This window comes from Taudactylus pleione, unplaced genomic scaffold (genome assembly GCF_031769625.1).
Source record: "Taudactylus pleione unplaced genomic scaffold, aTauple2 ptg000073l, whole genome shotgun sequence".
Classification (NCBI taxonomy): domain Eukaryota; kingdom Metazoa; phylum Chordata; class Amphibia; order Anura; family Myobatrachidae; genus Taudactylus; species Taudactylus pleione.
The window spans coordinates 2,191,974-2,216,210 of record NW_028284475.1 but is presented as its reverse complement, the minus strand read 5'-3'; the positions used below and the strand labels follow the sequence as shown (position 1 = coordinate 2,216,210).

The 24,237-nt window shown below is 49.8% G+C and overlaps 2 protein-coding genes across 3 annotated transcripts in view; one reads left to right on the top strand and one right to left on the bottom strand.

The window, feature by feature from the left end:
• Positions 1 to 11,092: 11,092 nt before the first annotated feature.
• TOMM40L (translocase of outer mitochondrial membrane 40 like) overlaps positions 11,093 to 24,237 on the bottom strand; it is a 50,036-nt gene continuing 36,891 nt past the window's right edge. The window contains exons 9-10 of the mRNA XM_088467571.1: positions 21,203 to 21,310; positions 11,093 to 11,782 (exon numbers count right to left, since the gene is read on the bottom strand). Of these exons, the coding sequence (XP_088323697.1) occupies positions 21,206 to 21,310 (105 nt within the window). The 3' untranslated portion in view covers positions 11,093 to 11,782; positions 21,203 to 21,205. The remainder of the gene's footprint in view (positions 11,783 to 21,202; positions 21,311 to 24,237) is intronic.
• Positions 12,812 to 24,237, top strand: part of NR1I3 (nuclear receptor subfamily 1 group I member 3) — a 32,097-nt gene continuing 20,671 nt past the window's right edge. The window contains exon 1 of one of the 2 annotated variants that reach the window (XM_088467569.1): positions 12,812 to 12,830. The gene's annotated coding sequence lies outside the window, so the exon portion shown is untranslated. Of the gene's footprint in view, positions 12,831 to 12,961; positions 13,128 to 24,237 lie in introns of those variants that run through there. The other variant, XM_088467568.1, reaches the window with a different exon arrangement.

Genomic DNA, 24,237 nt, shown 5'->3' with positions numbered 1-24,237 from the left:
TGTGAGAGGATAGAGAGGTAGGTGTAGTGTGAAGGATATTGAGGTAGGTGCAGTGTGAGAGGATATAGAGGTAGGTGTAGTGTGAGAGGATATAGAGGTAGGTGTAGTGTGAGAGCAAAGAGAGGTAGGTGTAGGTGTGAGAGGATAGAGAGGTAGGTGTAATGTGAGAAGATAGAGGTAGGTGTAGTGTGAGAGGATAGAGAGCTAGGTGTAATGTGAGAGGATAGAGAGGTAGGTCTAGGTGTGAGAGGATAGAGAGCTAGGTGTCAGAGGATATAGAGGTAGGTGTAGTGTGAGAGGATAGAGGTAGGTGTGAGAGGATGGAGAGGTAGGTGTAGCTGTGAGGGGATAGAGAGGTAGGTGTAGGTGTGAGAGCAAAGAGAGGTAGGTGTAGGTGTGAGGATAGAGAGGTAGGTGTAGTGTGAGAGGATAGAGAGGTAGGTGTAGTGTGAAGGATATTGAGGTAGGTGCAGTGTGAGAGGATATAGAGGTAGGTGTAGTGTGAGAGGATATAGAGGTAGGTGTAGTGTGAGAGCAAAGAGAGGTAGGTGTAGGTGTGAGAGGATAGAGAGGTAGGTGTAATGTGAGAGGATAGAGGTAGGTGTAGTGTGAGAGGATAGAGAGGTAGGTGTAGTTTGAGAGGATAGAGAGGTAGGTGTAATGTGAGGATAGAGAGGTAGGTGTAATGTGAGAGGATAGAGAGGTAGGTGAGAGAGGATAGAGAGGTAGGTGTAGTGTGAGGATAGAGAGGTTGGTGTAGTGTGAGAGGATAGAGAGGTAGGTGTGAGCGGGTGCAGTGAGGGAGATGAGGATGTGTGGAGCGGGTGCAGTGAGGGAGGTGAGGATGTGTGGAGCGGGTGCAGTGAGGGAGGTGAGGATGTGTGGAGGAGGTGCAGAGAGGGAGGTGAGGATGTGTGGAGCGGGTGCAGTGAGGGAGGTGAGGATGTGTGGAGCGGGTGCAGTGAGGGAGATTAGGATGTGTGGAGCGGGTGCAGTGAGGGAGGGAAGGATGTGTGGAGCGGGTGCAGGGAGCTAGATGAGGATGTGTGGAGCGGGTGCAGTGAGGGAGATGAGGATGTGTGGAGCGGGTGCAGTGAGGGAGATGAGGATGTGTGGAGTGGGTGCAGTGAGGGAGATGAGGATGTGTGGAGAGGGTGCAGTGAGGGAGGTGAGGATGTGTGGAGCGGGTGCAGTGAGGGAGATGGGGATGTGTGGAGCGGGTGCAGTGAGGGAGGTGAGGATGTGTGTAGAGGGTGCAGTGAGGGAGATGAGGATGTGTGGAGCGGGTGCAGTGAGGGAGGTGAGGATGTGTGGAGCGGGTGCAGTGAGGGAGGTGAGGATGTGTGGAGCGGGTGCAGTGAGGGAGGTGAGGATGTGTGGAGCTGGTGCAGTGAGGGAGGTGAGGATGTGTGGAGCGGGTGCAGTGAGGGAGGTGAGGATGTGTGGAGTGGGTGCAGTGAGAGAGGTGAGGATGTGTGGAGCGGGTGCAGTGAGGGAGATGAGGATATGTGGAGCGGGTGCAGTGAGGGAGGTGAGGATGTGTGGAGCGGGTGCAGTGAGGGAGGTGAGGATGTGTGGAGCGGGTGCAGTGAGGGAGTGGAGGATGTGTGGAGCGGGTGCAGTGAGTGAGATGAGGATGTGTGGAGCGGGTGCAGTGAGGGAGATGAGGATGTGTGGAGAGGGTGCAGTGAGGGAGATGAGGATGTGTGGAGAGGGTGCAGTGAGGGAGGGGAGGATGTGTGAAGCGGGTGCAGTGAGGGAGATGAGGATGTGTGGAGCGGGTGCAGTGACGGAGGGGAGGATGTGTGGAGCGGGTGCAGTGACGGAGATGAGGATGTGTGGAGCGGGTGCAGTGAGGGAGATGAGGATGTGTGGAGCGGGTGCAGTGAGGGAGGGGAGGATGTGTGGAGAGGGTGCAGTGAGGGAGGTGAGGATGTGTGGAGCGAGTGCAGTGAGGGAGATGAGGATGTGTGGAGCGGGTGCAGTGAGGGAGATGAGGATGTGTGGAGCGGGTGCAGTGAGGGAGGGGAGGATGTGTGGAGCGGGTGCAGTGAGGGAGGTGAGGATGTGTGGAGCGGGTGCAGTGAGGGAGGTGAGGATATGTGGAGCGGGTGCAGTGAGGGAGGTGAGGATGTGTGGAGCGGGTGCAGTGAGGGAGGTGAGGATGTGTGGAGCTGGTGCAGTGAGGGAGGTGAGGATGTGTGGAGCGGGTGCAGTGAGGGAGGTGAGGATGTGTGGAGCGGGTGCAGTGAGGGAGGTGAGGATGTGTGGAGTGGGTGCAGTGAGAGAGGTGAGGATGTGTGGAGCGGGTGCAGTGAGGGAGATGAGGATATGTGGAGCGGGTGCAGTGAGGGAGGTGAGGATGTGTGGAGCGGGTGCAGTGAGGGAGATGAGGATATGTGGAGCGGGTGCAGTGAGGGAGGTGAGGATGTGTGGAGCGGGTGCAGTGAGGGAGGTGAGGATGTGTGGAGCGGGTGCAGTGAGGGAGTGGAGGATGTGTGGAGCGGGTGCAGTGAGTGAGATGAGGATGTGTGGAGCGGGTGCAGTGAGGGAGATGAGGATGTGTGGAGAGGGTGCAGTGAGGGAGGGGAGGATGTGTGAAGCGGGTGCAGTGAGGGAGATGAGGATGTGTGGAGCGGGTGCAGTGACGGAGGGGAGGATGTGTGGAGCGGGTGCAGTGACGGAGATGAGGATGTGTGGAGCGGGTGCAGTGAGGGAGATGAGGATGTGTGGAGCGGGTGCAGTGAGGGAGGTGAGGATGTGTGGAGCGGGTGCAGTGAGGGAGATGAGGATGTGTGGAGCGGGTGCAGTGAGGGAGGTGAGGATGTGTGGAGCGGGTGCAGTGAGGGAGATGAGGATGTGTGGAGCGGGTGCAGTGAGGGAGGTGAGGATGTGTGGAGCGGGTGCAGTGAGGGAGATGAGGATGTGTGGAGAGGGTGCAGTGAGGGAGGTGAGGATGTGTGGAGTGGGTGCAGTGAGGGAGATGAGGATGTGTGGAGCAGGTGCAGTGAGGGAGGTGAGGATGTGTGGAGCGGGTGCAGTGAGGGAGATGAGGATGTGTGGAGCGGGTGCAGTGAGTGAGGTGAGGATGTGTGGAGCGGGTGCAGTGAGGGAGATGAGGATGTGTGGAGCGGGTGCAGTGAGCGAGGTGAGGATGTGTGGAGCGGGTGCAGTGAGGGAGATGAGGATGTGTGGAGCGGGTGCAGTGAGGGAGGTGAGGATGTGTGGAGCAGGTGCAGTGAGGGAGGTGAGGATGTGTGGAGCGGGTGCAGTGAGGGAGATGAGGATGTGTGGAGCGGGTGCAGTGAGGGAGATGAGGATGTGTGGAGCGGGTGCAGTGAGGGAGGTGAGGATGTGTGGAGCGGGTGCAGTGAGGGAGGTGAGGATGTGTGGAGCGGGTGCAGTGAGCGAGGTGAGGATGTGTGGAGAGGGTGCAGTGAGGGAGATGAGGATGTGTGGAGCGGGTGCAGTGAGCGAGGTGAGGATGTGTGGAGCGGGTGCAGTGAGGGAGATGAGGATGTGTGGAGCGGGTGCAGTGAGGGAGGTGAGGATGTGTGGAGCAGGTGCAGTGAGGGAGGTGAGGATGTGTGGAGCGGGTGCAGTGAGGGAGATGAGGATGTGTGGAGCGGGTGCAGTGAGTGAGGGGAGGTGTAGTGTGAGGATAGAGAGGTAGGTGTAATGTGAGAGGATAGAGTGGTAGGTGTAATGTGAGAGGATAGAGAGGTAGGTGTGAGAGGATAGAGAGGTAGGTGTAGTGTGAGGATAGAGAGGTAGGTGTGAGCGGTTGCAGTGAGGGAGGTGAGGATGTGTGGAGCGGGTGCAGTGAGGGAGATGAGGATGTGTGGAGAGGGTGACGTGAGGGAGATGAGGATGTGTGGAGAGGGTGCAGTGAGGGAGATGAGGATGTGTGGAGAGGGTGCAGTGAGGGAGATGAGGATGTGGAGCGGGTGCTGTGAGGGAGATGAGGATGTGTGGAGCGGGTGCAGTGAGGGAGGTGAGGATGTGTGGAGCGGGTGCAGTGAGGGAGGGGAGGATGTGTGGAGCGGGTGCAGTGAGGGAGATGAGGATGTGTGGAGCGGGTGCAGTGAGGGAGGTGAGGATGTGTGGAGCAGGTGCAGTGAGGGAGGTGAGGATGTGTGGAGCGGGTGCAGTGAGGGAGATGAGGATGTGTGGAGCGGGTGCAGTGAGTGAGGGGAGGTGTAGTGTGAGGATAGAGAGGTAGGTGTAATGTGAGAGGATAGAGTGGTAGGTGTAATGTGAGAGGATAGAGAGGTAGGTGTGAGAGGATAGAGAGGTAGGTGTAATGTGAGGATAGAGAGGTAGGTGTGAGCGGTTGCAGTGAGGGAGATGAGGATGTGTGGAGCGGGTGCAGTGAGGGAGATGAGGATGTGTGGAGCGGGTGACGTGAGGGAGATGAGGATGTGTGGAGAGGGTGCAGTGAGGGAGATGAGGATGTGTGGAGAGGGTGCAGTGAGGGAGATGAGGATGTGTGGAGAGGGTGCAGTGAGGGAGATGAGGATGTTTGGAGCGGGTGCAGTGAGGGAGATGAGGATGTGTGGAGAGGGTGCAGTGAGGGAGATGAGGATGTGTGGAGCGGGTGCAGTGAGGGAGATGAGGATGTTTGGAGCGGGTGACGTGAGGGAGATGAGGATGTGTGGAGAGGGTGCAGTGAGGGAGATGAGGATGTGTGGAGAGGGTGCAGTGAGGGAGATGAGGATGTGTGGAGCGGGTGCAGTGAGGGAGTTGAGGATGTGTGGAGCGGGTGCAGTGAGGGAGGGGAGGATGTGTGGAGCGGATGCAGTGAGGGAGGGGAGGTGTAGTGTGAGGATAGAGAGGTAGGTGTAATGTGAGAGGATAGAGTGGTAGGTGTAATGTGAGAGGATAGAGAGGTAGGTGTGAGAGGATAGAGAGGTAGGTGTAGTGTGAGGATAGAGAGGTAGGTGTGAGCGGTTGCAGTGAGGGAGGTGAGGATGTGTGGAGCGGGTGCAGTGAGGGAGATGAGGATGGGTGGAGAGGGTGACGTGAGGGAGATGAGGATGTGTGGAGAGGGTGCAGTGAGGGAGATGAGGATGTGTGGAGAGGGTGCAGTGAGGGAGATGAGGATGTTTGGAGCGGGTGCAGTGAGGGAGATGAGGATGTGTGGAGAGGGTGCAGTGAGGGAGATGAGGATGTGTGGAGCGGGTGCAGTGAGGGAGATGAGGATGTGTGGAGAGGGTGCAGTGAGGGAGATGAGGATGTGGAGCGGGTGCTGTGAGGGAGATGAGGATGTGTGGAGCGGGTGCAGTGAGGGAGGTGAGGATGTGTGGAGCGGGTGCAGTGAGGGAGGGGAGGATGTGTGGAGCGGGTGCAGTGAGGGAGATGAGGATGTGTGGAGCGGGTGCAGTGAGGGAGGTGAGGATGTGTGGAGCAGGTGCAGTGAGGGAGGTGAGGATGTGTGGAGCGGGTGCAGTGAGGGAGATGAGGATGTGTGGAGCGGGTGCAGTGAGTGAGGGGAGGTGTAGTGTGAGGATAGAGAGGTAGGTGTAATGTGAGAGGATAGAGTGGTAGGTGTAATGTGAGAGGATAGAGAGGTAGGTGTGAGAGGATAGAGAGGTAGGTGTAGTGTGAGGATAGAGAGGTAGGTGTGAGCGGTTGCAGTGAGGGAGATGAGGATGTGTGGAGCGGGTGCAGTGAGGGAGATGAGGGTGTGTGGAGCGGGTGACGTGAGGGAGATGAGGATGTGTGGAGAGGGTGCAGTGAGGGAGATGAGGATGTGTGGAGAGGGTGCAGTGAGGGAGATGAGGATGTTTGGAGCGGGTGCAGTGAGGGAGATGAGGATGTGTGGAGAGGGTGCAGTGAGGGAGATGAGGATGTGTGGAGCGGGTGCAGTGAGGGAGATGAGGATGTGTGGAGCGGGTGACGTGAGGGAGATGAGGATGTGTGGAGAGGGTGCAGTGAGGGAGATGAGGATGTGTGGAGAGGGTGCAGTGAGGGAGATGAGGATGTGTGGAGCGGGTGCAGTGAGGGAGTTGAGGATGTGTGGAGCGGGTGCAGTGAGGGAGGGGAGGATGTGTGGAGCGGATGCAGTGAGGGAGATGAGGATGTGTGGAGCGGGTGCAGTGAGGGAGATGAGGATGTGTGGAGCGGGTGCAGTGAGGGAGTTGAGGATGTGTGGAGCGGGTGCAGTGAGGGAGGGGAGGATGTGTGGAGCGGGTGCAGTGAGGGAGATGAGGATGTGTGGAGAGGGTGCAGTGAGGGAGATGAGGATGTGTGGAGCGGGTGCAGTGAGGGAGGGGAGGATGTGTGGAGCGGGTGCAGTGAGGGAGATGAGGATGTGTGGAGCGGGTGCAGTGAGGGAGATGAGGATGTGTGGAGAGGGTGCAGTGAGGGAGATGAGGATGTGTGGAGCGGGTGCAGTGAGGGAGGGGAGGATGTGTGGAGCGGGTGCAGTGAGGGAGATGAGGATGTGTGGAGCGGGTGCAGTGAGGGAGATGAGGATGTGTGGAGCGGGTGCCTTTTTTCCACCTGTCCCCTCTCCATGAAATACATTTCCTCCTGTCACATGGTCTATGTACACAGAGGCGCACGGCCATATCCATAGCTCTTTAATACACACAGATGGGCCATTACGCCAGCTCCATATCCCTTTTATTTCGTCTGTTTGAGAAGAACTGATCACCTCAATTATTGGCCCCCAGCAGATGACCTCATTTTATATAATCACTAAACACAGCCTTTTTTCCATCATGCTCTATCTAGACAAGATTAATGAACTGTAATGTGATCACGTGACTCCAAACTAGTGTTAATCAGCCAGTAATAACCCCTTGTCTCTTGTCATTCTAGAAGCTGAAATAGCTGCTTGGAATAATAACATGGAATAACATAACGCTCCAGCACGGAATGTAGACTGATGGAAAAAAAACTGTGAATTACGCTATTTGTAGGATCTTTTGAGGAAAGAGGAGTCTCTTTAATAAGCTCCTGTCACCTACTGTGGGGTGAACTAATAGATGATCTATCAATTTGGTAGGAACGCTCAGATACTGACTAATATTCATGAGGCCTGACTAATATTCATGAGGCCTGGCTAATATTCATGAGGCCTGGCTAATATTCATGAGGCCTGACTAATATTCATGAGGCCTGGCTAATATTCAAGAACAAATTGAAACAGACACCTATCCATAATTTGCAGAACTATGCGCAGACCACTGCTCGACGGGATGGCGAGACGGTTTCCTCAAACAGAAATACATATATATATATATATATATATATATATATACACAGTCAGGTCCATAAATATTGGGACATTGACAGAATTATCAGATTTTGGCCTCTATTCACCACCACAATGGTTTTGAAATGAAACAAACAAGATGTGCTTTAACTGCAGACTTTCAGATTTAATTTGAGGGTAATTACATCCAAATTGGGTGAACGGTGTAGGAATTACAACAGTTTCAATTTGTGCCTCCCACTTTTTAAGGGGCCAAAAGTAATGGGACTATCAACTCAAAAGCTATTTCATGGACAGGTGTGGGCTATTCCCTTGTTATTTCATTATCAATTAAGCAGGTAAAAGGTCTGGAGTTGATTCTAGGCGTGACATTTGCATTTGGAATCAGTTGCTGTCGACTCTCAATATGAGACCCAAAGAGCTGTCACTATCAGTGAAGCAAGCCATCATTAGGCTGAAAAATCAAAACAAACCCATCAGAGAGATAGCAAAAACATTAGGTGTGGCCAAATCAACTGTTTGGAACATTCTTAAAAAGAAAGAACGCACCGGAGAGCTCAGCAACACCAAAAGACCCGGAAGACCACGGTAAAACAACTGTGGTGGATGACAAAAGAATTATTTCCCTGGTGAAGAAAAACCCCTTCACAACCGTTGGCCAAAACAAGAACACTCTCCAGGAGGTAGATGTATATGTGTCAAAGTCAACAATCAAGAGAAGACTTCACAAGAGTGAATATAGAGTGTTCACCACAAGATGTAAACCATTGGTGAGCCTCTAAAACAGGAAGACCAGATTAGAGTTTGCCAAACAACATCTAAAAAAGCCATTACAGTTCTGTAACAACATCCTATGGACAGATGAGACAAAGATCAACTTGTACCAGAGTGATGGGAAGAGAAGAGAAGGAAAGGAACTGCTCAAGATCCAAAACATACCACCTCATCAGTGAAGCATGGTGGTGGTAGTGTCATGGCATGGGCATGTATGGCTGCCAATGGAACTGGTTCCCTTGTATTTATTGATGATGTGACTGCTGACAAAAGCAGCAGAATGAATTCTGAAGTGTTTCGGGCAATATTATATGCTCATATTCAGTCAAATGCTTCAGAACTCAATAGACGGCGCTTCACAGAGCAGATGGACAATGACCCGAAGCATACTGCAAAAGCAACCAAAGAGTTTTTTAAGGCTAGAAAGTGGAATGTTATGCAATGGCCAAGTCAAGCCCCTGACCTGAATCCGACTGAGCATGCATTTCACTTGATGAAGACAAAACAGAAGGGAAAATGCCCCAAGAACAAGCAGGAACTGAAGACATTTGCAGTAGAGGCCTGGCAGAGCATCACCAGGGATGAAACCCAGCGTCTGGTGATGTCTATGCGTTCCAGACTTCAGGCTGTAATTACCTGCAAAGGATTTGTAACAAAGTATTAAAAAGTGAAAGTTAGATTTAGGATTGTTTAGTTTGTCCCATTACTTTTGGCCCCTTAAAAAGTGGGAGGCACATATAGAAACCGTTGTAATTCCTACACCGTTCACCTGATTTGGATGTAATTACCCTCAAATTAAATCTGAAAGTCTGCAGTTAAAGCACATCTTGTGTGTTTCATTTCAAAATCATTGTGGTGGTGAATAGAGGCCAAAATATGAAAATTCTGTCAATGTCCCAATATTTATGGACCTGACTGTATATACACACATACACAACCATTTCTCTGCCCTGACCGTTTGTCACTACAGCAAAAAGAAGTTCAAGTTGTGGCGGCCATGTTGGACGGGCTCCTGAATTCCTTTAAAAGGAAAACCTCAGTGTGATATGATTTATACTCATTTTATGTTCCTTTAGCAAATTATGAATCAACAGGTTTTTTTTTTTAAACAGTACTTGAGGCATAAATGGTTCTGCACATATATATGTATTATGTCCCTGTCTTCCCTCATACCCTAAATGGCCGTCTAGCTGAGCTCCAGGAGAGGATGATGTTAGCTGGCTGTGACTGAATCCTGATAAAACCGAGGTCCTTATTATAGGAGCTCAACATCAAAGGACAAGACTAAAGCTTTGCCAACCAACAGGACTTACACTTGTGCGGAATCCTGGTATTGTCCTTGATGGCATATAGCACCCATTCTCTACTCTCTCCAGTGAGTACCTGTAAGATGGCGGAGATTGGCTTAGACTTCCAAAGCTCTACATAACCAGGGCCCAAGGTTCTGACTCCTTACTGTCCAGCTCACTTACTGCGATCTGTAGATGAAGGACCATTAGCAGTACCTAGAATCTCCCTGAACTCATCTGGGGATGGAGCTTTTAGCTTTGCGTCTCCATCTCTATGGAACTCGCCTCCCCGCACAGTTCCAAAGGCCTCCACTCTAGAATCCTTTCAAAACAGACCCTAGACCCACCCGGCCCCTCACGCGTTTCGCTAATATCCCTTCACTATGGTCTCTCTTTGCTACTGAGCTTATTTTCTATTTTGTGTTTTAATTGCAAATGTAAAGCACTTTGGGGTCAATCCAATTAGCCGCGAAGGGTTAAAACACCGGCATCTCACACCCTTCGCGGCCCGCTATGAGCCCAAATTCGCAGAATCTTGCTCGCAGCCCTATGGGGCTACGAACAAAATTCTGCGAATTCGGGCTGCCGAAAAGTGCGCCCATTGCTGCGATGACTCACGCTGGCGAGATCATTGCGGCTAATTGGATCGACCCCTTTGAGTCCTATTAGGAGAAAAGTGCTATATAAATAACATTATTATTAATATCATTATTAGGTTAATGCAAGTCATGTGTGTGATGGTTTGTGCACTGATCAGCCAGAGCTAAAAGCTGAGGGCCGAGGGGAAGGGAATAAATCCTCAGGGGTCCCATGTGAACGCAAATAGACATAAATACACAGAGAAATCTCCCAGTCTCTCAGGACTGAAACAGCTTTTATTAATGCTATTCTTAGCAGTGCTTATTCCAAGCTTCCAGCCTGTGCCTCGTGGCCATGGTACTGTGCACACTACGGCAGGAGAGAGAGTACAACCAGCTCAGATCACGCAGAGAGTCACTGTCCCTGATCATTAGCTTCCAGCCTGTGCCTCGTGGCCATGGTACTGTGCACACTACGGCAGGAGAGAGAGTACAACCAGCTCAGATCACGCAGAGAGTCACTGTCCCTGATCATTAGCTTCCAGCCTGTGCCTCGTGGCCATGGTACTGTGCACACTACGGTAGGAGAGAGAGAGTACAACCAGCTCAGATCACGCAGAGAGTCACTGTCCATGATCATTAGCTTCCAGCCTGTGCCTCGTGGCCATGGTACTCTGCACACTATGGCAGGAGAGAGAGTACAACCAGCTCAGATCACGCAGAGAGTCACTGTCCCTGATCATTAGCTTCCAGCCTGTGCCTCGTGGCCATGGTACTGTGCACACTACGGTAGGAGAGAGAGAGTACAACCAGCTCAGATCACGCAGAGAGTCACTGTCCATGATCATTAGCTTCCAGCCTGTGCCTCGTGGCCATGGTACTGTGCACACTACGCCAGGAGAGAGAGTACAACCAGCTCAGATCACGCAGAGAGTCACTGTCCATGATCATTAGCTTCCAGCCTGTGCCTCGTGGCCATGGTACTATGCAGACTACGGCAGGAGAGAGAGTACAACCAGCTCAGATCACGCAGAGAGTCACTGTCCCTGATCATTAGCTTCCAGCCTGTGCCTCGTGGCCATGGTACTGTGCAGACTACAGCAGGAGAGAGAGTACAACCAGCTCAGATCACGCAGAGAGTCACTGTCCCTGATCATTAGCTTCCAGCCTGTGCCTCGTGGCCATGGTACTGTGCAGAGTATGGCAGGAGAGAGAGTGCAACCAGCTCAGATCACGCAGAGAGTCACTGTCCCTGATCATTAGCTTCCAGCCTGTGCCTCGTGGCCATGGTACTGTGCAGACTACAGCAGGAGAGAGAGTACAACCAGCTCAGATCACGCAGAGAGTCACTGTCCCTGATCATTAGCTTCCAGCCTGTGCCTCGTGGCCATGGTACTGTGCAGACTACAGCAGGAGAGAGAGTACAACCAGCTCAGATCACGCAGAGAGTCACTGTCCCTGATCATTAGCTTCCAGCCTGTGCCTCGTGGCCATGGTACTGTGCAGACTACAGCAGGAGAGAGAGTACAACCAGCTCAGATCACGCAGAGAGTCACTGTCCCTGATCATTAGCTTCCAGCCTGTGCCTCGTGGCCATGGTACTGTGCAGACTACAGCAGGAGAGAGAGTACAACCAGCTCAGATCACGCAGAGAGTCACTGTCCATGATCATTAGCTTCCAGCCTGTGCCTCGTGGCCATGGTACTGTGCACACTACGCCAGGAGAGAGAGTACAGCCAGCTCAGATCACGCAAAGAGTCACTGTCCATGATCTTTAGCTTCAAGCCTGTGCCTCGTGGCCATGGTACTGTGCAGACTACGGCAGGAGAGAGAGTACAGCCAGCTCAGATCACGCAGAGAGTCACTGTCCATGATCATTAGCTTCCAGCCTGTGCCTCGTGGCCATGGTACTGTGCAACCTAAGACAGGAGAGAGAGTACAACCAGGTCATATCACGCAGAGAGTCACTGTCCCTGATCATTAGCTTCCAGCCTGTGCCTCGTGGCCATGGTACTGTGCACACTAAGGCAGGAGAGAGAGTACAACCAGCTCAGATCACGCAGAGAGTCACTGTCCCTGATCATTAGCTTCCAGCCTGTGCCTCGTGGCCATGGTACTGTGCACACTAAGGCAGGAGAGAGAGTACAACCAGCTCAGATCACGCAGAGAGTCACTGTCCCTGATCATTAGCTTTGCAGTAGAGGTGGGAAAGAATTACCACTCTAGTATCACACAGAGGAGCCCGATTCTCAACGGATCGCTATTGCGATTGCAGCTGCGATTACGCACGCAGTTCTGTTGCGAAAATATGCAAAAATTTAGCACATCCGTAATACCGTGCAGTCCTGTGTATACATCGGTACCATCGAGTAACATCGGCCCCTCATGCACAATTACAACAGATCTGACCTTACTCAGAGATTGCTATGAAAGGGGTGGCACCAGGCAGAATTTATGAAAACGGAGGCGTGCCGACGACAGGGTCTGCGTATTCCGATACAGATTTCCTGGCCCCGATAGAGGAGTTCCGGCAGCCGTTCTAAGTAAGCTTAGGTTTACACGGATGTCCGATGGCTGCCCGGCGGTTACACAATGCTGCGTCCTCGGATGCAGGAGCAGATCACAAAAGACAGAGAATATTTTCACATTTACTTTCCTGCCCAAGGCACAAAAGTCTCCCTCTCATTGCAAGCTGTAGCCCTCCTAGAAGAGGGCAGGCTCCATGGGTAATACCATGTCATTAGCTCTACCCAGAAGCCTACTCTTCTCCCAGAGAGCTGCACATTGCATAAGTGATTGTGTTGTAACCTGTGTTATCGAGCAGGGGCTGTGCCTTCCAAAAACTGCATTTCCCACAGTGCTCCCGCTGCCCAGCTAATCTGCCGCTGTGTGTACTCATCAGGAGTGCGATAGGAGGCGAGCAGCTGGCGAGGGGCGGTGCAGGCAAACCAGAGCACAACAAAACAGGTACAGTGTGTTCAGTACAGGACAGGACGGGCAGGTTCTCCCTCATTCCCTAAGCATCCTGGGTAAAAAAAAACAACAAGTAAATCTAGTGTTATAGACTTGTCGTGTTATTATTACCTGCTGTGTGAGCAGTAAGTGAGTAATAGAGGTGGTCATATGGGATAATATGCTGGAGGCAGTGGGAGCCCTGGATTCTGCAGCTGCAATGTGACACAGCCTGGCGGATGATCTATACGTTACTTACTGCTAGTATAACAACAGGTGACGGGAGGACAGCGCAGCACTGCACACACAGAGGTAACTGCTCACTGCTCAGCTCTTATCTATTTTGCATTTGCTTAAATAAATATATATTTAAAAAAAAAAAAAATTAAAACACCCTTAAGGCCCCCATACACGGGGCGATAAAGCAGGCGATCCGACTGATTGGTGCGTTCTGCCCGCTATATCTCACCGTGTATGGCCCTGATGTCGGGCCGAGCGCGCTCCCGTGGGGTCGTACATCGCACCCCCTGATCTTTCTGCAGGACCATAAGATCGGGGGATGCGATGTGCGATCTCATGGATTGCTATGTGGGTGAGAGAGGGGGGGGGAGTCGGCATATCGGGCGGTCGGCCACCAGATCGCAGCGTGTGTGCGGACCGCCCGATATGTCGGACGACGGATCCCATGTCGCCTCGCACGGTGCCATCGGATGTACCGCCATGTGCTCAGCTGCAAAGCAGGAACCGCGGAGGCGCAGCAGTAATAATCGTATTGTGCGGCAGAGTGAGCACTACGCCAGTTTGCGCTGCATATGCGCGCTTAGCATGCTCAGAAAGCGAACGCAGGCATTTGCACTTATCGAAGCCTATGAGGAGTAATGGGGGGGTGCGGAGCATTTTCACTTGGTAACTGAAGGTTCAGTAAGTGTTCACTCAAAATCGGCCAAGGCAGAGCCGCAGCTACGCGCATATATGTCTGCTAGGTGGCAGAACTGCTCCAGGGAAGGTGTAAGTACCCAATGATGATGGGGACCTAGTAGTAGGTACATATACTGCAGAAACAGAGACCTAGACGCCTGGAGACGCATACAGCTCTGGCACACATAATAAAGACACAAGGACGCTCTGTTCCATCCACAGCCCATAAATCTGTACTGCAGTCATTCACCTGTAGATTATGCAACGACTTCAGTTATGCAACACGACCGTGCCATATAAACCCAGCTACTAAGGAAGGACCCAGTCTCCTGTTACTTTCCGTGACACCAATTTTTGGGGGCAAGTGATTAAGATGCACTTTTTAGATCTTGGATCCATTTCAAAATCAGGTGCATTGTGTATTATGACCTGATGCGTAAATCCGTTCCCTGCGCACCACCTACCTGGTCTTCCCGCAAGAGGACCAATAGAGTCAGCAGGTATGTTTTTAATACCCGGTCACTTTCTTCCAGAACTGGCGAAGGCTCGGAGCTATTGTTTCCCCACAGGTGGCGTTACGCTACACGAAGCTCTATAGCAAGTTGTCAATTGGGCTACATGAGATTTATGGTTGCTTGGCAAGAACCTATGGACCAGGATGAGAGTTGGATTCAAGGGCATTTGCACCTCTGAATGTTGTGCATTCTGTAAAATTAGTTGTATGGGGTACAACGCGTGCCAGTGTTTTGAGAAGCGGTACAGGGGCGTGCACGTGCAGTAACTGCATGGTAGGTCGTTACTCATGCACCCCTGCCATGCGCCCATATTTGAGGGTTATCGTTGCCTCTAAAATGTTTTGTCGATTACTTTTTTGCACCCCAACCTTAGTAGGTGGAAGTTTTGAAAGCATCATTCATTATGTAGCACAGTAGCCAAGCATTGCACGAATCCAGGTAATTCAGTAGCCTAGTTGCGAGACCATCGGTCTCAGGGTACTCTGGACTGCCGTGAAATTCATTCTTCTGGGATCGGTGAAGCTGCATCAGAAGACGCAACCACTGGCCTCAGCAAAACGCTCCCCACTGCCGCCCCTAAACGGCCGCAGCATGTCAGTGAGGCTTAGAGGGGCACTGCAAGCATTGTCGCAGACACACCGTTTGCCAACCATCGAAGATGTATGCAAACCATCGGGTATTGGGATCAGGCCCGTAGCCACCTAACCCTGCCACATATGCTGCACCATCGCAGTCCAATATGACCGTGATGCTCTATAATAATTGGAGATTGATCCGATCGTTATCAGTCATGTTGGCAAACAGTATTGGCTGATAATCGATATTGTGATGTCAGTATGGTCATCCTGGTAGCCCCAGTTATACAGAAAGGATGTCAGCCTGAGCTTCCAAAAGAGAATATTATGTACAATTTGTCCATATTGAACACTGGCCGGCTTGGCTGTCTGTGGAACGTGTAAGAGGTTCAGGGGACACAAAACACCTACACTACAACATACAACAACTACAGTTGCAACAGAGAAGGTCATTATGGAGGAGATGTTTAGGCTTTAGTACAGTGAAGAGGTCTATCAGTGATGACATGCCTTGGAGGTATCTTGCAGCGTGCATGGGTTAAGGTCATGACAGAATAAGACATTAGATACTAGGTAGTTGAACAAAGAAGTCGGCTGGGAGAGTATTTATGGGTTAGCACTTTTTATTTAGGCTAAAGCTGCTTTCCACCATTTACCCAGGGACAGCGGCCAGACCACCCCAATCTAGTCGCATCCACATGTTCAGAGAGAACAGATGAGATGGTCCATTAATCAAGCCCTTCATCTACATGAAAAGTGCTCCATTTGTAGGCGAGACTAGTTGGGAAGGAATTTCAAAAGTAAATTGAGGATATGAGCCACCAATTAAAGGAAGGCTAGTGGGAGAAAGCAGTTGCTATATAATGTGATGTCTAAAGTATATAAATTGTGAGGTGTCTGGATGAATGGTGAAATGTCCGGATGAATAGTGAAATGTTAGGGTGAATGGTGAGATGTATGGATGAATGATGGGATGCCCGGATGAATGGTGAGATGTCCAGATGAATGATGGGATGCCCGGATGAATGATGGGATGCCCGGATGAATGGTAAAATGTCTGGATGAATGATGAGCTGTCCGGATGAATGATGGGATGCCCTGATGAATGGTGAGATGTCCGGATGAATGAATGGATGCCCGGATGAATGGTGAGATGTCCAGTGAGATGTTTGGATGTATAGTGAGACATCTGGATTAATGGAAAATTATCCATATGAATGGTGAGATGTCCGGATGAATGGTGAGATGTCCGGATGAATGGTGAGATGTCCGGATGAATGGTGAAATGTCCGGATGAATGGTGAAATGTCTGGATGAATGGTGAAATGTCTGGATGAATGGTAAGATGTCTGGATGAATGGTGAGATGTCTGGATGAATGGCAGGATGTCCAGATGAATGGTGAGATGTCTGGATGAATGGTGATATCTCTGGATGAATGGTGATATCTCTGGATGAATGGTGAGATGTCTGGATGAATAGTGAGATGCCTGAATGGTGGATGCCTGGATGAATGGTGAGATGTCTGATTTAATGGTGAGATGTCCAGCATTCATGACTGGTTGTACATGGACTTGTCATTGGTGGAAAATTCTAAGGAGGGTTGGGACCTTGGGAGCCTCCTGGGTAAGATAGGGAAGTAATGCTGTCCAGTTAAATGATCCCCAGTGTCTTCACAGACATCACACTGAAGATCGTGTTGTGGTCTGCTGGTGATTGACGCAAATTGTGCTGACCCAATGGAAGGACCTGGCTGAGGCATATGACTTGCTTGTCGCTAGGGACAAGCTTTATATGTTTTATTATTTATATTCAGCTTCCCAATGCACAATTTGATAACAAGGCCTTTGAAATTATTAGTATTAATGTCCCCGGTGGAAAAATACAGTAATCTTGTCTCTAGCCCAGTGGTTCTCAAACTGTGCACCGTGGCACCCTGGGGTTCCTCGGGACACTTGCAGGGGTGCCTCAGGTTGGTGGTCCAGCACCAAATCAAATTCTTTAAAAGTTTGGGAAACACTGCTTTAGCCTATTTACTTGTGAGTTGGAAAATTCTAGCTGTGCATGTAACAATTCAGTATAAACAAACATAGCAGTCAGAGCTCATTCTGCTTCCTTTCCACTACAAAGGAACCTTCTCTGTCCATAGTGCAGCAAATAGCACCCTTCCACCGGTGCTCTCCACCCTCATCTCACAGCCTCCTCCTCTACAATGGCCAAAGTTCATTCTCTGCTCCCTAGAGGGAAATAGTTTTGCTGGGAAGAAAGTGCGGTCTCGTGCGCCCAGCCAGAATCTGTCACTAGAACCTCTCGTATTTGATTATAATGCCGGAGGCCTTGAGGTGTCCCCGTCAGGCCCCGAGCAGAGGAATGATCTGACGTCATACCTGTACAGAGGTGAGCCTCATTTAAATGCCCTAATCTTTTACCTCCATAAACTGATCTGTGCTTATCGGACTCACTGCTTATCTCAGTGCTATTTTTAAATCTTACAAGCCCTACTGACAACCTACCGCTTATATCTTCCTTAAACTCATCCTGCTGCACATTGGGGGAGTGGGGGGTGCATTGCCAAACATTCTTTGGATGCAGACAGATTCCTAGATTTACTAAGCAGCAGGTTTCTCGGGAGGACACATCTCCCCCCTTTCAGCCCCCCTCCCCCATTTCTCTCTGGTTTTGACCACAAAGTTTAAGACGGCAACAATAGCAAACGCGAAACCCAGCGCGTTTTGCGTATGCTATTGTTGCCATCTTAAATTTTGAGGGTCAAACCACTGCTCGGCAAATCTAGTGCTGCTCCCAGTCCTGGTCGACAGATTGCTATTTTGAAGTCCATTTAAACTGCATTCACTTAACGATTTATCGAAGTCTGTGACATGGACTTTCAGAGGAGTATGGCAGGGTGCATTAGGCAACTAATGAATCTTCAGCAGACAGAGCTCTTGCCTTCCATGATCACCTGTGTCAGACAAGCTCTTTGGGCTATAAATATAGTGTTTCCGTGAGACCACATTATATTTTATAAAACCTTAAACAATTATGAACGCTACTGCCAATTTTGAGTAAGCCGTACAAATGTGTGTGACTAGGTCCATGTGCTTACATTGTTGACATACCCACATAGGTGTTGGGTCTAATGATCTCCCTGGGTATGGTCAGTTCTGTTTATATAGATATACAAAAAAGGTTTGTACTAAATTATATATATATATATATATATATATATTTATATTTTTTGTCTAATTACTGCAAATTCTATTAAATAAATGTTTTTCTTTTTTTTTTTACATTTCTTGCCCTGGGACACCAAGAGCAGCTTTGTGTCGTAACCCAGGGCAACAGCAACAAATAAATCTGCCCAATGATGCCACCATTGGTCTCACCATGGAAACCTATACCAACCCAGTGCTGAGTGCAGATTCTTCGTCTAAGTAAGCCCTCCAATGTGAACAATGAAGTGCCTGAGTACGCAACCACTTTAGTGACACTCTCATGACTATGGATGGCCATCTACCATCGATGATTCATAATCATCAATGGTTTATGGCCGATGTCGTATGTTTTTCCCATCGATGGGGGAGAACCAGATGGTTTCCCTCCATCGATGGAAGAGCATAACTGAATAGTTTTGTTTTTTTACGAGGTGCCGGGACATAACACCCGCAATGCCACGCCCCCGGGTCTGATTGGCCCACGGGCCAGTCAGTCATAGAACAGGGATGACCATCGGTTGGTGAAACCATTGCTGGTCAACCATTGCATAGTTTGTAGCCATGTATGCTATTTTGCCATCGATGGAAACCATACCAATGGCCAACCCTACTCATGACACGACCACAAGATGGGCCACTTTTGCGCGCCACCTCCCACCTCCGTGAGCATCAGAGTTGCTTGCGACTATAAGGAGACTATGCCGCAGATCACAGCGATGTTTATGGGACAGTAATGGCAGGATAATTTACACAAGATTGTCATGAAAATATAATGAATAACATTACAATTAGATTATTAACATCACAGCACATAGGACTTGATTGGACGGATTGCACCAATAACGGAGCAGCCAAGACCTGTACATAGGTGCCACAGCCGGCGTTAGATTTCCCAGCGTGGCTGAGAGCCGCGTGTATATTTAATGCTATTTCTCCTGAAGGGAGGTAGTGACTAAGCCGCTGGCACTGAATTATTAATAACCAAAATCTGGCCTGGTAACTGCCACCAGCAGCGGCTGGCGTAGCATGAGAAGGGCATACAAAAAATATCTATATAAATGGGATGAACAGCCCTGATAACAGCGAGGGGAGCTGTGCTAGCGAGACGAGCCTGATTCTGCAGTCGCTGTTATTAAGTAGAAGCTTTGAGCTACTGGTAAAGGGATACGAATGCCTCAGCGACAGGCAATATGTCAGCAAATTGTGAGCCTGATCAGGTGGATACTAACTGAACGCCATGTTGGCGGAGTTGAGCGATTATTTGCTGCTACTGCGCATGCCGAACTTATTCTAAAAACCCCTATGGCGCATGTGTACGCACAACGGTGCTATTGCGACCGGGTGAGCTGGTAACAGAACCCAAGAGGCAACGTGATGGGCGTTCCCGGGTAGTGACTGGCAGGCGGCCTATAGTGAACGTAAAATCATCTGTGGGCATGTTATGGGAACGTCGCGGATTTGTCAGTGATAGCGACTGCGTTTTCAGACGCAGAGCCACAGCCACCGAGGCCACGTTCAGACAGAGACACCGCGCCTGGCGTAGGCTTGTGTAAGTGTTGATGGCGGACGCGATGATGCGACGATGGTGGAGTGTTTAGAACCACCGGCGGTGCTACTGCATACAGGGGGCGCAGAAAATGTGGGTCTCAGGGCTTGCACTCTCTGTCGCTCGCTCCTGCACAAGGCGAAGGCTGAAACCGTCATTTGCATATTATTGTGCCGGTGACTCCGCCAAACGGCGCTAGAGCAGATGAAGCAGAGTCCGCCTCTAAGTCGGGCCCTATATGTGGAAGGAAGAATGCCGAATGCAACATGCCGACACGGTTAAAATGCTTGAACTGCCATAAAAAAACGTGTCGGCATTATAACTTTAAACATGATATGACGACATGGATAAATTGCTTTAACTAACACTAGAACCGTGTCGGCATGAGGTCATTGGTATTTTCCAGTCCACAAATAGTTTGCCGACATATTGTATGTCGCCAAACTGACTACTTCCCCTGGTAACTTATAAAACAGGGGGTAAACTTGGAAAATAGTGCGTTCAAAAAAGAATTATTTTCTGCACGTCACTTATGAAGGCTCAGACCTGGCATCAGTGCACCTAGATATCTGCCAAAGAAACATTAGAACCGTGACAAGAGTCATAACTAATAAGCCATAAATGAAGGATATCAGGGTCTCTCTGAGGTAGAAATGAGGGTTCCAGGAGAATACATTTACAGATATCGTTTTTATTATAGATTATTGCCTCAGAAAACACCAAACGATAAATTCCATTGTCAACAAAATCTCCATCTTTTGTTCCCCAAGAGGGTTGCTCCAAACTGACCACATGTCGCTTCTCAGACTGGTACCAAGATTGGCAAAATTAGCATTCATTTCTTGAATTTTTCAACTATGCAGAAAACAGCAAACTAAGGGCCTCATTCAGACCCAGTCGCAAGCGCTGAGCGCTCACAACCGGGTCGATGTTAAGGCCCTGCGCATGCGCAGTGGCCGCACTGCGCGTGTGAAAGCCCCGGAGCGAGAGAGAATTTCTCTCGCTCCGGAGCTTACTACAAAAGGGGCAGCTGTCGACAGCTCGCCCCATTTTGTAGGCGGGCAGGGGGGGTGGCTGCAGAAACGAAGGCGTTCCTGACGGAACGCCTGCCGTTTTGTGGGCGGCTGCACTGACATCAGCAGTGATGTCAGTGGGGAGCTTCCTGCTCGATCAGAGCAGGAAGCTCCCTGGGGCTTGCGGCTGCCAAGACCCAACCAAAGGGTCTCGTCGCAAGCCCCGATGGTCGCGATGGTCTTGACCATCAACCTGGACGATCGCTAAAGCTTAGCTAGCGACCAGGAGGCCGCATTAAAACATACAAGCGGCCGCCCTCATTCAGAACGAGCGCTCGCTTCTTGCGAGCGCCTCTGAATGAGGGCCTAAGTTTGAGACAGTCAAACAGGCACGCACAAGACCAAGTCGAATTATAATATATATATAAGCGGAAGGTCAGGCGGCACTCGTCAGACTTGAGTATAAGGTTTAAAAGTCCTTTATATCCTACGGCGTTTCGGGGATAGATCCCCCGTCTTCAGGGACAAACGGTACTAAAAACACAGTACTAAAAACTGCTTGTAACCCCCTCCCCCCCAGACAATGATTAATCCAAATAGACTCACCTGTCAGACGTCGCTTGTCGAGGTCGGCTCCATCCCCATCAAGTATGAATACATCATCTCCAAGCTGCGCCGATCGGGCGTCACGGGCTGGATCGTCAACCCCGTCTCCTAGTAACATATAAACAATCGCATATTAATACATACGGGAGGCGCTTAGTTATAAACAAAAGCCTGACTGTGGACAATCAAAAACAGATAAACCACATCAGTTCAAATCATTACAGAATTCCCTATATCCCACAATAGCTGGAGACTTATTAGTAAGCCTGCGCCATTTGTTAGAGATTCTACCTGTCACATACTGATTACAGGGATCTTACAAAAAAAACACTGCAAACCCAAGGCTTCATTTAACCCCATGGGAGCAATGGAGTTTAATGTATGGATCAAACGGCTATTTGCAAAAGGATTTTACCCCTATTTCCCCCTCTGGTACATGGTCAATAATTATGGCTCTAATGTTGGCTACTCCATAATTAGCCTGAGCCCAGTGCCCGGCCACAGGTTGGTCACTATTCCCTGATGTTATATATATATTTCAAATCAGGGGTCATTTGCAGCAGGTACATGTACTAAGCATCGTCAGTGTCTTGGGGTGAGATCAGTGCCATGACGGGGAATTTGCTATGTCACTGGGTACAGGCTGGCAGTTATAGGGGCCATTCTATGAATGTTTTGCAGAACTGTGCACAAAGGTCCCGGGATTTACCTTTGAATGTAGGAAATCCTGTTTTGAGCTATTTTCCGAGGGCCCCAGACGCACAGCCAGCACTGTGGGGTTTATAAACAAACAGGTTGTGGGACAAGATGGAGAGCGCGGAGACAATGGCTAGAGAATAGTCTCGCTAATGCGGGCCGTCGCCAAGATCAACAGACTGTGAAGGTATTCTGCTTTATTTAGCTGCGTTACAGAGCCCCAGGATGTGTGACCAACCAAGACGTTCATGCGGGCCCGTCATTATAAGTTACACAGAGACATGCGGGCACACTGAACACACTGTAGTAATAAACCTGCCCTGGTAATAACTACTAGCCACAGTCTCTATTAAGTAGGCAGAGCAATAGTGGAGTGCCACCTGTTGGTTAAGAGTGTTACTGCAGGACATTTATTTGCTATTTATGTAATAGGCTTTGCAGATTATTATATTTTAGAAAGTTATAAAATGAATATAACATGTTGATATAATTTATAGTGTCGCGGCTTATGAAGAGTCCAAGGGGAAGATGCAGGAAACCTTCTAAAGAGGACATAGCAACCAATTGACATAGCACAACCAATCAGATTCTGCCTATCATTTTATAGACTGTACTTGATAAATGATAGCTGGAAGCGGATTGGCTGTCCGTGTCTCCTCTTTAAAATGGGGAAATATACGGGATTACATGAGCACAATGTGATCAATTTAGGCAGCGATGGGCAGGTGCACAAATGAACATAAAACACATAATTAGATCATTACAATCCACTAATTACAGAACTACGTAGCAAAAAGAGTAGGAGAGAGGGCCCTGCTCGCAAGAGCTTACATTCTAGCAGGAAGTGGGCGGAGACAAGCGGGCTAGGGCAACAGATGATTGGGCTGGGGAATGAGGCTGCCCGTGGCCGCTGACTTTGAGTACGCTATCGGTATTTGGTGGCCCACTTCTCTGAAAGTAAGCAGCATGACCATCACAGCCCTAGACCCTCTGTTATGTCCTCGGCGTGCCTTGGTGCCCATTCGGCTGTTGGCAGCGTGTATGTGTGGTAAGGGCACAAACTTGTACACAGCAGTGTTAGCTAACGTGGCCCACTAATGTTGTACAGCCGTCCAGGCAACAAACCGCGGCATTATTAAAAGTCTATGCCATTATGTAATGTATCCTGATAATAAATATATATTGTGCAAGCTTTAAATCACAGTGACCCAGAAAATACAAAGACTGCCGCTCAGCCCTCTGGGTAGGGAAGAACGCTATTTAAAATTGCATGAGATGGGAGAGTACCATTCTGGAGTCTTGCCAAGTGCCCCGTCCCCATCCATTATTCACAGTTTACCGCATACGGGGGAATCTTTACTCACACATCGATTTTTGTTTCATGAGTTCCGAATGGCAATAAAGACGATTAAAGCAAATATCGCCCATCGTTATCATTCCCCTAATTCCATTCAGCGGGTGTCATTAGGCCGTGCGTAAAATATCTGTATAGCCGATCGCACCACCTATTAAAAGTTTCTCTATTCAGAGTGGTCTCTAATAGGCAGAATGTCCCCAAATTTAGTAATTATACTGGGAAATTTTAATAACAGCCGCGTCTCCTGGGCCATCTACGTGTCTGCGGTATAAATGTAGGCGCCATAAAACGTTATGCCATAATCGTTACCAGGCGGAGCAGGCAGAGGGGTCCTATTGAGACTTAGGGGTCTAGTTACTAAGCAGTGTTAGGAGACAGAGTGAAAAGTGATAAGGTGCCAGCCAATCAGCTCCCAACTGTCATTTTTCAAACACAGCCTGTGAGATGACAGTTAGGAGCTGATTGGCTGGCACCTTATCACTTTTCACTCAGGGCCTGATTCAGAGCCGGACGCTATTTGCGCTCCCTCGTCCAGAAAAAGGGGCCGGCTATTTAAATTGACCGTTCGCTCTTTGTGGTCTGTTGACGCCTCTGTCTGAACGAGCAAACAAAACATGCGGAAGTTTTTTTGTAAAAAACGCCACCTGGCCGCTCGCATCATACGTCATCTCCGCTATTTATTAGATTAATCGAGTACATCGAAAGGCGTCTGCACTGCTCGCAGTGTTTGTGGTTGGATTTTCCTACCGCAATCATGCGAACAGTTCAGGCTAAGAAACAACCAAGTGACGTGGTCGATGACGCTGCTTTGTTAATTATGCACACCCTTAAAACGCCCGTTTTGACCGTTTGGCACGCCTGCGTTCGGATCTCCACTCCCCGTTTTCAAGCACCTTCCCCTGTTACCACTCACAAACGCCTCATCCTGTCACTCAAATTAGCAGGCATTCGCTATTTTGCGAGCACACGATTTACGACCGCA